Raw genomic sequence first — 13,719 nt, forward strand, 5'->3', positions numbered from 1 at the left:
AGATCGTAATTTTACAAAAGCGGGCTCTTCGTCTAATGGATTTTTCGGATTATTCATCTCACAGTGCTCCTCTTTTTGCTCGTTCGGGAATTCTACAGATAAAAATGCTTTACTTCAAATTGTTTGCCTCTCTGTTACATGACATCAGAAATCATTGTGCTCCTCCCAATATTTCTGACCTTTTTACTCACTCTGAGCAGGTTTATCCCTACTCTACTCGTTTCTCGGTAGCTGGAAGCTTTTACATAAAACAGGTGAGAACAAATCATCAGTTGCCTTTCTTTTCCAGAGTTGGTGCGAAAATATGGAATGGCATCCCCCCTGAACTTCGTAAGCTAAGGAAAGCACCTTTTTAACGCAAGCTAACTCACCTGCTTTTGAAAATTCTTGAAATTGAGGTGAAGGTTGACTTGCGCTACCTTGACCTTTCTAGCTTATATTTGTATTTCAACTGACTAACTTTCTCTTTGACCTGTTAAAATCTCTTGCGTGACTAGCTCAGCTAAAAAACCTATGATGCAAGATCCTCGCAGTGGAGAGCGCTATTTATGCAATAGCGAAACTCAGACCTGAAAAAAAAAAAAAAAAAAAAAAAAAATCAGGCCTGTACGGGAATCGAACCACTGACCTCTCCGTTACTAGTCCAGCGCTCTAACAATTGAGCTAACAAGCCAACTGGGAGCAGGCCGTTAAGTTGATTCGTAATAAACCCGTGATGATACAAATACAATGAACTTCATATATTCATTGTATTTGTATCATCACGGGTTTATTACGAATCACCTTAACGGCCTGCTCCCAGTTGGCTTGTTAGCTCAATTGGTAGAGCGCTCCACTAGTATCGCAGAGGTCAGTGGTTCGAAACCCGTACAGGCCTTATTTTTTCAGGTCTGATTTTCGCTATTGCATAAATAGCGCTCTCTACTGCGAGGATCGTGCATCATAAGTATCTAATACCGCAGTTCAAAATATATAAACTTCATATATTCATTGTATCAGCTAAAACCTTTAACATAATTATCACCACCATTATTTATATTTATTTGCTCGTTTATTTATTTATTTAATTGTTGTGTGCGTCTGTGTGTCTATCTGTGTGTGAGTGTGAGAGAGTGAGAGCCTATACGGTGTCAGTTTAGGTAGCCCGCCTAGAGTAGCTTTGATAACTGCGAGCTACAAAGGCCTTTATTTCTCCAATTTCAAAAATAAAGTCAATGTTGTTGTTGTTGTTGTTGTAGTCCCCCGAAAAAAATTCAACGATTGATTTTTTTTTGAGAAACGTTTAATTTTTGCTAATTTTAACGCCAAATTGTTATTTTTCTGGCCTTTCAATTAAATGGGATTACGAATAAAACGACGATGAAAATGAAAATTTTTCGAAATTTTAATTTTTTACCTTCTAATTAGGTGGGATTACGAATAAGACAGCAATCAAAATGAAAATTAGTCGAAATTTTTCACTCTTAAGTCTCACGTTTTTATTTTCATTTGACATGGTTCTTGTATTACGTGTTGTTACATTCCTCTTTCCACCTCTATTTTTCTATTATAATAATAAAGTTATATATTAATGCGAAGTGAGGTGTCTTTATCTTAAAAACATGTAGCATATATTAGGGCTATGCACCTCGTTTGACAATATCATGATAATCATATTTCAGTAGTGCGTTCATGATAAGTACTTCGGCTTGTGGTTTCCCCTCCACCAGCCTTGGATTTTGGTGTACCAGTACAACAAATAATCCCCTTGATCTTCTCTCTGAACTTATGGTTCAGCAGGGCATACACAAATGCTCTAACGAAGGGCTAATGCTCGAAACGTCAGCTTTTTTATTCGTTACGGTGGCCAACTTACGATTTCAACTTAGCTGATATAACCAAATTACCTTGTTACCCCCACCGACGCAGCACCAAAGTTTCTTTAGAAATGAGTTGACTGCTGAATTGGTTCTTGTATTGCGCGTTGTTACATTCCTCTTTCCACCTCTATTTTTCTATAATAATAAAGTTATAATAATGCGAAGTGAGATGTCTTTATCTTAACAACATGTAGCATGTAGTAGGGCTTATGTGCTTCGTTTACAATGTCATAAGAATCATATTTCTGTAGTGCGTTCATGATCAGTACTTCGGCTTCTGGTTTCCCCTACACCAGCGTTGGATTTTGGTTTACCAGTACAACAAATCATTCCCTCGATCTTCTCTCTGAACTGATGGTTCAGCAAGGCATACACGAATGGGTTGACTGCTGAATTGAATAACACCATTAAATCAACAACTGCAATATGTTCAAAGCTGATGTTGAGAGTTGTAAGGGTCCTTAAGACGTATTCAACTGATTCTGCTCCCCACGAAACTGCAAAGATGAAACTGACTGTTACAGCCATCAAGGTGACACGTTTCCGAACCTTCATGACACCCTGCGAATTAAGAGGAGGAAAAGTGTCCCAGTCAGCTCAGCGAACGTAAAGAAGTACGATGTTGAATTTCCACGAGACAAACGACTCTTCTCCGCTGGAAGTATTTGCAGTGGTGGATCTATGGGAGGGGCCCAGGTAAAAAAAAATAAACGCAGAAGGAAGAGAAGCTGGCAGATACACGCACAGGAAAAAACCGCTGCCCTCCCCTATTTGAGGGTATGAATCTGCAACTGATATGTACCCCGCTATTTTACCAAAAACCGTTTTTAACGATATTAACTTAGAGGACATCTTTTTAGATAAAGGTTCAATTGTCATTCAGAAAGAATCCACAAGACAGCAGAATTGTTTACCCAAGACTTCCTGAGTTTAATTTCTTGCCCTTATTAAACACTAACTTGTTGCTGATAGTTTATTCCTTTGTTTTCATTGCGTTTAAACCACAAGGTGCCCATGACAATAGAGTAAAGGACAACCATTATTCCCACCGCAACGATAACCAAGACCAACCACGCTAAACAATAAGTCGCGGACATCCACTGCTCGGGCCAACTCTGAACACAATTTTTGCTGCTTTTCTCCTTGTCGAAGGTCCTAGCCAAAAACAGTGGTATGTTGAAAATAACTGAGAACACCCATGAGCCAAGAACTATCATCTGAAAAAGAGAGTGAAAAGAGTGGTGCATTAATTTTTCGACCCGTTTTTTCCACAATGCCTAACGTAAATTCAGAGTTGTCCTAGGCATTCTACCAAGTGATTGGCAGTAAGATGGATTGGTAGCTAAATCGCTGGATGACCGCCTCTTTTCAGACTAATGGCCACATTTTAAATAGGTTTGGAGGATTTTTTGGACATTTTAAGGGTTGATGCTTAGACTTACCCTCAGCTTGCGCCGTGAAAGATTCTTATCCCTGGCAAGGGGGTATAATACAGTGTAATATCTTTCAAAGGCAATTGCAACCAAAGTGACCAGTGAGGAAACTCCTGGAACCCAGGCCATATTTCCACCTGTTAAGAGCTTGCAGAGAACCACACCTGCCAATCCGTCTGGGTGACTCATGTTGAAGCTGACAATAATCTTTGGTGAGATGAACGTTGCGAATAGGATATCGGATATGGCCAGATTTAAAAGTAAATAATTCATGGGATGTCTGTATTTGGAGATGAAATATCAAAATTATCATCATGAATGATCAAAAGTAAAACTTAGTTACACGCGAACAAGGAAGAAACAAATGAGTGAAGAATATCAATTCATGATGTCCACAATGTTCGCTTAATAAGAAATATTATATATACAAGGCTAAAAAGTTAAAAAAAGGTTAAAACCAAACGTTCTCGGCTGTTTTCCATCATCAGGGTTGAAGGTGTTGACCGTGTGTACATACATATATATCTTATGTGATTCCCGATGGGAAAAGTTTGGAGACATAAGAAATAACTTGTTTGTTCAAACTGGGACGGAATTGTTGGATCGATAACCGTCTTTACATACATATATATCTAATGTGATTCCCGATGGGAAAGGTTTGGAGACATAAGAAATACCTTGTTTGTTCAAACTGGGGCGGAATTGTTGGATCAATGATCCAACAATTCCGCCCCAGTTTGAACAAACAAGTTATTTCTTATGTCTCCAAACTTTTCCCGTCGGGAATCACATTAGATATATATGTATGTAAAGACGGTCATCACTTTCAACCCTGATGATAGCAAACAGCCGAAAACGTTTGGTTTTAACCTTTTTTAACTTTTTAGCCTTGTATATATAATGATTATCAATTCAATTCATACTTTGTGCGAAGATGTCTTTTTATGATTATACAAACAAGTGTATTGCCCACGACGTCCACAGGAACTAGTATCAATAGTGCGGCCGTTACTGCAACACTAGATGACTCAGGCATGATCGGATACAGGTGATCGCCAAAACTGAAAATCAAAGAAAAAAAAAGCATTTAACCGGACTGAGGGCTACAATTCTCAAAAATGGCTTACACGCTTGAATTCTGTAAGCGTCGTAGTTAAAGAAAAATCGTGATTTGTGTCTATATACTTTTTCAGTTTCCAAGGTAGGACATTCCGACTGCCGCATTCTATAAAATTCTAATTAAACAAATCAACAGTGGTTTAGCGTGGTCTGGACTCTTATCGACAACGATATTTGTCACCACAGTGGTCAAAACATTGTGAAATCACGAGGCGCATCTGAGTGAGTCCGCAACAAATTTGACAATAACGACGTGCTCTTATCGACAACGGAATATTGGCTAATCAGATTGCGACATTACTGCTAACTGTGGTAACATATTATATATATTTTGTCTTCCAAAGAAAACTTCAAATTTTCTCAAAGGGCTCTGTAAAAAAGCCTGCAATCTGATTGGTTCTGAATGCGGTCTGTATTTCCTATCTCTGCCCATGGGCACGATAACCCTTTCGTGAGACGACGAGAACATTCCTAACTTCGTTGCCAATTTTCGTTTTGCCGGCTGAGCAGTTACTGTATTTTTAAGCAAAGAAATTTAAGTAAATCAAGTCCATAAATAACTTATCAATCCTCTCTTTTCCTCCCCCTCTCTCTCTCTCTCTCTTGACCTTTCAAATCACTTTGGCTGCCAACGAAATATTGATTCCGAAATGAGTTTGTGGTAGCAAATGTGTCATTAAATGGATGACGCGCAGCCTAAAAAACCTTTTGTTATTAATTTTAATCCTTCACAAAAAGTAACTGAATAAGTTAAATCGTAAAGTATTTGTTTACAATGGAAGCTTCATTCATTTAATATTTGAATTCTCTCCAACAACGCTTTCGTTGTAAAATTTAAGCGACGAGCGCAGTTTTCAGGTCTGCTACAAATACACTTTCGGCAGGTCTTCGCAAGTCCGTTCAATCTGGAAATCTGTAGGGTAAATTGCACAGCGGAAACCGAGGGAATTTAATGAAAAAGAAAAAAAAAACACACTAAATCCTCTTGGGTGTAGTGGAAGTGTCTTTTTTTACTAGAGCTTTTTCGTTAAAGAAAGACCAGATTTACACACGCCATTGCAGGAAACAAACGAGAAAACTCTCACAACTTCAAAAAATACGTTTGAATTTACTTACAGTTAGTTTCCTTGCCAATTACTGACAGAGATAAATCTTCGCGCATGAATCGTCGATGGAAGTGAAAAATACTTTCCGTAAAATCATTGACTGTTGGTCATGACAATCATTGGACTTGAGTTTGTTTGCCAAACCAGTAACGTTGTACTTCGCTTCTTTTTCTTACGTGCTCTCTAACTGACAGGTGACAAGTTCGTTTGGAAGTCTTTTAAATCACCTTTGTTATTACGCAAATAAAAACGTTTTGGTGAAACCCTTCTCTTTAATTTGCATAACCTCTATTTTAACTGCCAGTTACTCGCTCAAAATTTGTTCATCTTACCAAGGATCTTGCCGATATTACAGCCTTTAATCCTGCGGGTTCTGTTGGCCAAGCAGTTCGTTAAGTTTTCGAAAAAAACAAAAATTTTATTCACCAGCCTAGGTCGGTCCGTATTGGGAAAAACTGTGCCCTCTGTCTTGAGTACCACATTGGTACACTTTTTCTCAATATGGACCTCCCGGCTGGTGAAAAACTGAGGTAATTTCTATGGTTTCGCGACCCTGGGTTTCTCGAACACGTAGAGAAGTACATCATTTCTTTTGTCTTCTATCTGAAATGTCTGTTTAACAATGCATGCACAAACGGATTGGCAGCAGAGTTAAACAAAACCCTTATGAAAGAAACGGAAACTAAGACAGGGCCAATGTTGTATGGTGTGAATTTCCAAAAGACGTAGATAACTGACATGAGTCCATAGCAAATCCCAAAAATGACAGTGACAATCATGACCATCAAAGTTACTTGTTTCCTCACTCGGTTAACACCGTGAGTAAATATCATCTATATTAATGACAATATGCTGAACAAAAAGAAGAATCAGTATGAATGAAAATACTTTAATCAATAAGTATTTCCAAAAATTTGTACAGTGGTCTTGAAATTGAACTGACCAAAGAACAAACAAATTTAAACAAACGAAATTATTACAAACTAAGTGCAGCAGAGTTAAACAAAACCCTTCTGAAAGAAACGGAAACTAAGACAGGGCCAATGTTGTATGATGTGAATTTCCAAAAGACGTAGACAACTGACATGAGTTCATAGCAAATCCCAAAAATGACAGTGACAATCATGACCATCAAAGTTACTTGTTTCCTCACTCGGTTAACACCGTGAGTAAATATCATCTATATTAATGACAATATGCTGAACAGAAAGAAGAATCAGTATGAATGAAAATACTTTAATCAATAAGTATTTCCAAAAATTTGTACAGTGGTCTTGAAATTGAACTGACCAAAGAACAAACAAATTTAAACAAACGAAATTATTACAAACTAAGTGTTCTTAGTTTTAATCTAGTTTAACAAGGAGTCTCTTGCCAAAATGGATTATTTCCGAGCTCAACAAAACTCGCACTTTCTGCCATCTTGCTGACGGCAAAGTTTACATCGAGCACATATAAGATATTGTTTTTTTCCCCTTCATTTCACGTGCTTGACTATGCTTCCTGTTTATATTAACGAAGGACAAATTTATTTTTCGGAGAAGTTTGTGAGTGTTTTTTTCTTTCATTTTTCCTTTAAGTAACTGAAATGGGCTTAGTTCTGCAGTGCCATTCGGCCCCGTCCACGCGCGCCACTTTACACTTTTCTAATTTCTCTACTTATAGGAATTAATTTAAGACAAAGACTGCCTGAGCCGTTCGTAATCTACTCTCAAATTTACTAATTGTAGATCACAAACGCCTTATTCTTTTTCCTTTGTTTATCGTTTATTTTCAAGCAGTGCTATAGGTGGTTTGCAACCAATCTCTAGAGACACAGGTAACAATGGTGAAAGGAATAAATTCTGGAAGAAGCGCATGAGATGTCTCCTGTTTACGTCCACCAACATGGCGACGATGACGTAACGTGCAAACCACCTAGAGCAGGAAATAGCCACAAAGACGTTACGAAGTGAACAGGAAAATGGAACTAATGATTAAACACGTACAATGTACGAACTAAACAGACCCAAAGGAGATTTGGAGCATGAGTATGAACGATTGGACGACTTAAATTACTTGAAAATATAACGTGATTAAAAGCAAAGAAAGGTAAAAAGTGCATGTTTTAATTACAACACAGGAAACATGCTGTTTGTTGCTCTTGTTAAGTGTCGTTAATATTACTTGCTCCACTCGCATTGTGATCACTGTAATCTTAATTGAGGTGGAAATACATTACTATCACAAATAATAAACAGCGAAAGTATTGAAAGGTCGCCATAAATGAAACAAGTTAAAGGCTAGTCAAACAATACAACTTTGCTCTACAAAAGGAATAATGATCGTAGTCTCACAGATGTGCACCAGTAAAGAGCAATGTCAAACACTACCCAAAACTGATCGTTAAAAGTGAACAACGCTCTAAACATCTTTCCAGCTCTGTTTGCTGTTTGCGAATGAAATAATTTCAATTTCCTAAAGAATTTTCGCTGGTGAATAAACTTGTGGTATATTGCGCACATCGCATGCCTCGGAGAGTACTGTGTTAAACCGGCTCCCTTTCGACTATCTTCCCTATCGTAATACATTGATTTTGATCTCATACATCTGCGGCTGAGGTTCTGTCGATGGTTTATTCCAATCATAAAGTAAGAGGGAGACTTGGAGAGCTCGAAAGGCTACGCATAATTTACCTCACAGTCTTACCGTTTCGATCGCGGCTTTGGTACAATTTTCGGAGCTTTTCTCGCTGCGTGGTTGGCTTTGCCTTCTACGGGCATTGAATTGGTTTGAAAAAAAGTGAAATTGAGCGAGTAAATTGTGCCAATGTTTACCACTCAAAGGGAATGTAGTCACGGAATATTAATAAGCTGTAGTCATTTTCTTTTTCGTTGTAAAAGATATTTACAACTAAAACTTAATTTTTTTTTCTTTTCAAGAAATGGCAAAGATGACACCTTAGAATGAGCTTTATTTTTGCTATGGCATAATCAAAAGAAAAAAGAGTCGAAAGATGATGCAAAAACTGACGTAAATGTTTGAAATGATCATGAGAACGAAATTGCGTCTGAGAGAAATTGACTTGTAACCGCTATATCTTATTTAGAAGATTTTCTCTAAGAAAACGAATTATATATTTCGGATAAAAATTATTCACCAGATTATTTTATCTCACTTTAAATCGATCTAGATTAAACTTTTTCCCCTTTAATCCCAGCTCCAAATCTGGGCTTTCAAGTTTGTCAGTCTTTCAAGACAGTCGAGGACGACAGCTTTCAATTTCCACTACTCTTACCGATCATTGAAATGAAGCCAAAGATCGGTCCAAAACCGAAACTACAGCGAAACCAAGAGGCGCACACCCAATCTGACTCGATCATGGGTTCGACGCTGTTTGTTGATATCATTCCTTCGCAACATGAATTGGCAAAATTCATGGCAAGCTCTCTCAAGTTCTGCATACGTGGCTCAAACAAAACATGCGCCAAGACATTCTCGTCCTTATTACATCCATTTTGAAATCACTGGTGGTCCCTGTAATCTGATTGGCTCTAATTGGTGCGATTTATTCCCAAATCGCACCATTTTCTGCTCTAAATCGCATCATTTTACGCTTGAGTTTTTGACACATGATGTCAAAGTCTTTCTGTTTTGCATAAAAAATAAGATGTAAACGCGTTTCCAGTTCCACTTTTTATTTAAAAACCGGCTCAGTACTGCATCAGTAAAAATATTTAAATTGACCAAGTCCTGTATTTGGGCGATTTCAAAATGGATGTAATAAAGTGGTAATTGAACCTCGTGTCGTGCAATTTTGGTCTGAAATCATACTTGTGATTTCAAATTGAACTCGAGCTGCGCGCTCGTTCGATTTTGAAATCACGTGTATGATTTGAGCCCAAATTGCAGTCCACTCAGTTTAATTACCAATATTTATGACATCCATTTGAAATCACTGGTGGTCCCTGTAATCTGATTGGCTCTAATTGGTGCGATTTATTCCCAAATCGCACCATTTTTTGCTCTAAATTGCATCATTTTACACTTGACTGAGTTTCTGACACATGACGTCAAAGTCTCTCTGTTTTGCATACAAAATAAGATGTAAAAACGTTTCCGGTTCCGCTTTTCGTTGAAAAACCGGCTCAGTACTGCATCAGTAAAATATTTGAATTGACCAAGTCCTGTATTTGGGCGATTTCAAAATGGATGTAATAAAGTGGTAATTGAACCTCGTGTCGTGCAATTTTGGTCTGAATTCATACTTCTGATTTCAAATCAAACTCCCGCTGCAAGCTCGTTCGATTTTGAAATCACGCATATGATTTCAGCCCAAATTGCACTCCACTCAGTTCAATTACCACTAAATGTCGCTTGAACTCAACAATTGACATGGCCGTGGGGCACGCTTCAGTTTTCAGTTGAGTTTGATTAAAGTGATGTAATGCTATTTTCTTTCGAGATTCTCAACACTTCTGGCGACTCTCGACCGATGAAAACGCAAGAATTACCAGTTGTCGTAAGAGATGTAATTTATTACAGTTCAATATGTGCTTCATATTCTCAAAAAAAAAAAAAAAACACGGAAGATGTAATGTATAAATATACCTCCGTCTTAGTTTGTATAAAAGTCGGCCTTGGGTGTTCAAGTTACTGTATGTTTTAGTGAAAGATTAAATATTCAAGCCCGAACGCTATGAAGCGGCTATACAGGACACTGAAATTCTAAGTGACGTCAAAAACCATCGAAATAATATTGTTCAAAGGATCTTGGAAAGAACTACCCTAGGAAAAGGAAGATAGATGAACTTTATATTCTCCTGACCCTATCCCGCCAAAGACGCGAACTCTATGACTTCCTCGACCTTGCTTAGTGAGCAATCGGAGCAGCACATCATTTCTTTTGTCTTCTCTCTGAACTGTCTGTTTAACAATGCATACACAAACGGATTGACAGCAGAGTTCAACAAAACCATTATGAAAGAAACGGAGACTAAGACAGGGCCAATGTTGTGCGATGTGAATTTCCTTAAGACGTAGATAACTGACATGAGTCCATAGCAGATCCCAAAAATGACAGTGATAATTATGACCATTAAAGTTACACGTTTCCGCACCCTGATAACACCCTGAAAGAAAAGAAATTTTAATTAAACTTTCGGTATAATTTATCTGAACAGTAATGAGTTAACCATCTCGATGATGATTAGAAGAACACAAGAAATTTAGAAAACTGCTTAAAATACTTTCTTCAGGGAGTAGTTGCATTAACTGCATTTCTTAGGCTAGACTACGCTACAATTTTTAGAGACCTTAGAGACTTAGGCAAAAATTAATCAAGAGCAAAGAAAGGAGATCACAAGTTAAAATGAGCCAATAGAAAATATCTGGAAAGTCATTTCTTTACTCTCACCCGCTGTTCATGAGAAAGATGAATACTGTGGCGCTTAAACCATAACGTTCTTACAACATTGAAGTATAACTCAACCATGAAAATCAGAGGAACGACAACCACGAACAACCAGGCCATACTGTAAGCCTTTGGCATCCACTCCTGTGGCCAATTCCATATGCAGAACTGCTTTTTGTTGTCGAAGGTTGCAATGAGAAACATGGGAATATTGAATGCTACTGAGAAGATCCAAGAAACCAGGACGATCACCTTAAAAAACAGTTCAACATATTTGAGCACGATTCTGGGCCCAGATGTTCGAAGGCGGACTAGCGTTAACCCAGGGTTAAATTTTAATTCGAATTTCTTACTTCCTATGTTCAAAGACTCTTTGGGACGATTTCCTCTACCCTTTTAAGAGCATACAGTCATCAAATTGTAGACAAAAAGAATCATACTGAATTTTTCTTTAAAAGCATATAGATCTGAAACCAGATTTCACACTAACCCTGGGTTATCTTGACCCAGCTTTGAATAACCCGGCCCAGATCATTTCGTGAGGAGAAACGACTAATAAAATGCAATCAACCACTTTATACCATATAACAATGAATAAATACATTCAATTCCGTTTTGATAATTGATTTTAAGCCAGTAGATACTATTTATAGACCATCCAAGTCCGGACACCAATAAGATTCTTCGCCTAGGTTGCGATTACACACAATTAAACCACATTTATTGAAACGTTTGCAATATCCTTTACCTTTACACAACTTTAACTTAAGCTTCGTTAAATTCCCTCTGTTACTAAAGGGACACATCACTGCGCAATATCGTTCAACAGTAATTGCGACCAGACTGAAAATCGAGGAAATCGCAACAATCCACGCAACATTGCCGCCTGTCACAAATTTGCATAGGCCTGTAGCAGTCATACTTTTTGGGTGGAAGGAAGTTAGTCTGAGAAGAACTGAGGGGACGATAAACATGGCGAATAGTATGTCTGCGATTGCCAAGTTCACGAGTAGATGATTTACGATATTCCTGTACAAATGATAACGCAAAAGTTAATAGCATCAACGGTACCCTTTGTAATTCTGCGAATATTTAGATTCTAATATTTCCGTTCGCACGGAAATTAACGTAGATATCTATCTATGGGTAGCAGTTAATTGTTTCTCTTGTCGGCTATATCAACAAACTGATGCCTTACCCTTAGAAAGTCATTGTTCATCGCGTGCAATATTATCATATGTCATATATAGCTAACATCATAAATTGGTAATCATAACAACCTCATGTCTCGGTTTCTCCTTATGATCCAGCACACAACAGAGTTTCCCGTGATGTCTACGATAATGAGTATGAAGAGTACTGTGCTTATGGCAATGTTAGCTGATTCACTTATGCCTGCAGGATACCTGGTTAAAAATAAAAGTTAACTAAAAAGACATTTAGCCATAAATATGCGAAAAGTATAAAAAAATATCATAAGCGTATGCTAAATGCGTAACATCAATACGAAAAAACATCCCCACACAGTCCTGCTGCAATTTCAGCTAACCAAAAGTACTTTTGTAACTCCATGAAATGAAACTGAAATTTTATGGAAAGAAGTTTAAGATAGTTTCACTAGTAAAGCGGTGACTGAATTGTTATCACACCCATAATCAGATGTTATGATGTCTTCTTGCATGGAGATGCACAGTAAAACGTTGTATTACTTTATTTCCTAGAAGGCGCTATATGGACAGCGAATGAACAAATGAAATACCTCATAATCGTTAGCGATGATTTTCCCCGTAGAAGGAGAAATACATTGCGAATAACAAAAAGATGGACTGCGGTTCACTCGGCATTTAGAGGGTTTAAGATGGAGTTGTTCCAGTTAATGTAGATATGTGAACAATGTGGATAAAACTCAGACAATTATATTGCCAGACACGTATGCACTAGACCGAACAACAATTCGGAGCATGGGTATTACCTAATTAAAATCCATGGCAACATACTATGATGTGACAATGAAAAGTTAAACACAGCTTCTTTTTATCACACAGGTAAGGTGTCGATTTTAGACGAGCACGCTTCACTAAATAGCATAACGTTTGTCTCGACAGCGAACTCACCGTAGAGTTTATAAACCATCAGCCAACCTTGAGGACTTATATTCATTATGAAGATCCAACAGAAATAAAGGAAAATATTTCCAGAGGCTAATATTTAATAGCTTGAAAGACAAACAGCAAACGTTCAGTCTGCATTATTGCTCGCCACTTGGGTAAACAAGGATGCCAATCTCACTCAATTTTACAATGCAGCTTTTCTATTTCACCTGGCAAGGAATTAATAATTTAAATATCCTTAGCTCAGGCTTTTGTAATCTTTTTCGGCTAAAGCAAAGAGATTCTTCAGCTTCTGCGAATAAACGACGTATTCACTCGGATGTAGATTTCAATTTATATTTAGAAAGAGGTTGCAATACCTTGCATCAGGGGAGTACATATAGAAACATCTAAGGTAAACGGTCGTCCTGTTTCTTCAGTAGAAGCAAGGTTATATGCAAATTAACTGAATAAACTCATTGAATCGTGTCTCCGCCTCAGGGTTAGCTGAAGGTTTCCAGCGATTAATTTCCATAATCAGGTATCATAACACATTAGTGAAAACTGAAATACGATCCAACACTGCTGGTTATGCGTGATGCAGGCCTTTTCTTTGCTTTTCTTTTTCTATTAGTAACTCATTGCCCTGTCAAATGATTAAATTATTCTGGATTTAGTAGAAAGCATGCACAAGCAAATTATTATTGATATATAAAAAAC

The 13,719-nt window shown here is 37.6% G+C and overlaps 2 protein-coding genes across 3 annotated transcripts; both read right to left on the reverse strand.

Moving 5' to 3' along the window:
• Positions 1-1,475: 1,475 nt before the first annotated feature.
• On the reverse strand, positions 1,476-8,286 carry LOC148721464 (QRFP-like peptide receptor). The gene is made up of 5 exons (XM_088737302.1): positions 8,206-8,286; positions 4,216-4,353; positions 3,302-3,572; positions 2,819-3,076; positions 1,476-2,420 (listed from the first exon to the last, which is right to left on the reverse strand). The coding sequence occupies exons 1-5, from the start codon at positions 8,277-8,279 to the stop codon at positions 2,097-2,099; spliced, it is 1,065 nt and encodes a 354-aa protein (XP_088593428.1). The 5' UTR covers positions 8,280-8,286; the 3' UTR covers positions 1,476-2,096.
• A 1,720-nt stretch (positions 8,287-10,006) lies between these two features.
• Positions 10,007-13,016, reverse strand: LOC148721465 (allatostatin-A receptor-like). Of its 2 annotated transcripts, XM_088736757.1 has the most exons (6): positions 12,669-13,013; positions 12,190-12,315; positions 11,669-11,938; position 11,400; positions 10,913-11,161; positions 10,007-10,628 (listed from the first exon to the last, which is right to left on the reverse strand). In XM_088736757.1, the coding sequence occupies exons 1-6, from the start codon at positions 12,671-12,673 to the stop codon at positions 10,326-10,328; spliced, it is 954 nt and encodes a 317-aa protein (XP_088592883.1). In that variant the 5' UTR covers positions 12,674-13,013; the 3' UTR covers positions 10,007-10,325. The 2 variants fall into 2 exon arrangements, 1 of the variants encoding a protein (XP_088592883.1); XR_015992706.1 differs by lacking the exon at position 11,400 and having other exon boundaries at positions 10,487-10,628; positions 11,658-11,938; positions 12,669-13,016.
• Between the last annotated feature and the right edge of the window lie 703 nt (positions 13,017-13,719).

The sequence above is a fragment of the Stylophora pistillata genome, chromosome 10, assembly GCF_964205215.1.
Source record: "Stylophora pistillata chromosome 10, jaStyPist1.2, whole genome shotgun sequence".
NCBI classification, from domain to species: Eukaryota; Metazoa; Cnidaria; class Anthozoa; order Scleractinia; family Pocilloporidae; genus Stylophora; species Stylophora pistillata.

What these genes read in the sequence shown, in the direction of transcription:
- LOC148721464 (XM_088737302.1), bottom strand. Translation starts at nt 8,279, where the DNA reads ATGCCCGTAGAAGGCAAAGCCAACCACGCAGCGAGAAAAGCTCCGAAA. An exon ending in CCAAAGCCGCGATCGAAACG is followed by an intron (nt 4,354 to 8,205) that starts GTAAGACTGTGA and finishes TTTGATTTTCAG; the next exon opens with TTTTGGCGATCACCTGTATC. An exon ending in TTTCACGGCGCAAGCTGAGG is followed by an intron (nt 3,077 to 3,301) that starts GTAAGTCTAAGC and finishes TCTCTTTTTCAG; the next exon opens with ATGATAGTTCTTGGCTCATG.
- LOC148721465 (XM_088736757.1), bottom strand. An exon ending in AGGAGAAACCGAGACATGAG is followed by an intron (nt 11,939 to 12,189) that starts GTTGTTATGATT and finishes TCATTTGTACAG; the next exon opens with GAATATCGTAAATCATCTAC. An exon ending in ATCTTTCTCATGAACAGCGG is followed by an intron (nt 10,629 to 10,912) that starts GTGAGAGTAAAG and finishes CTTTTCTTTCAG; the next exon opens with GGTGTTATCAGGGTGCGGAA.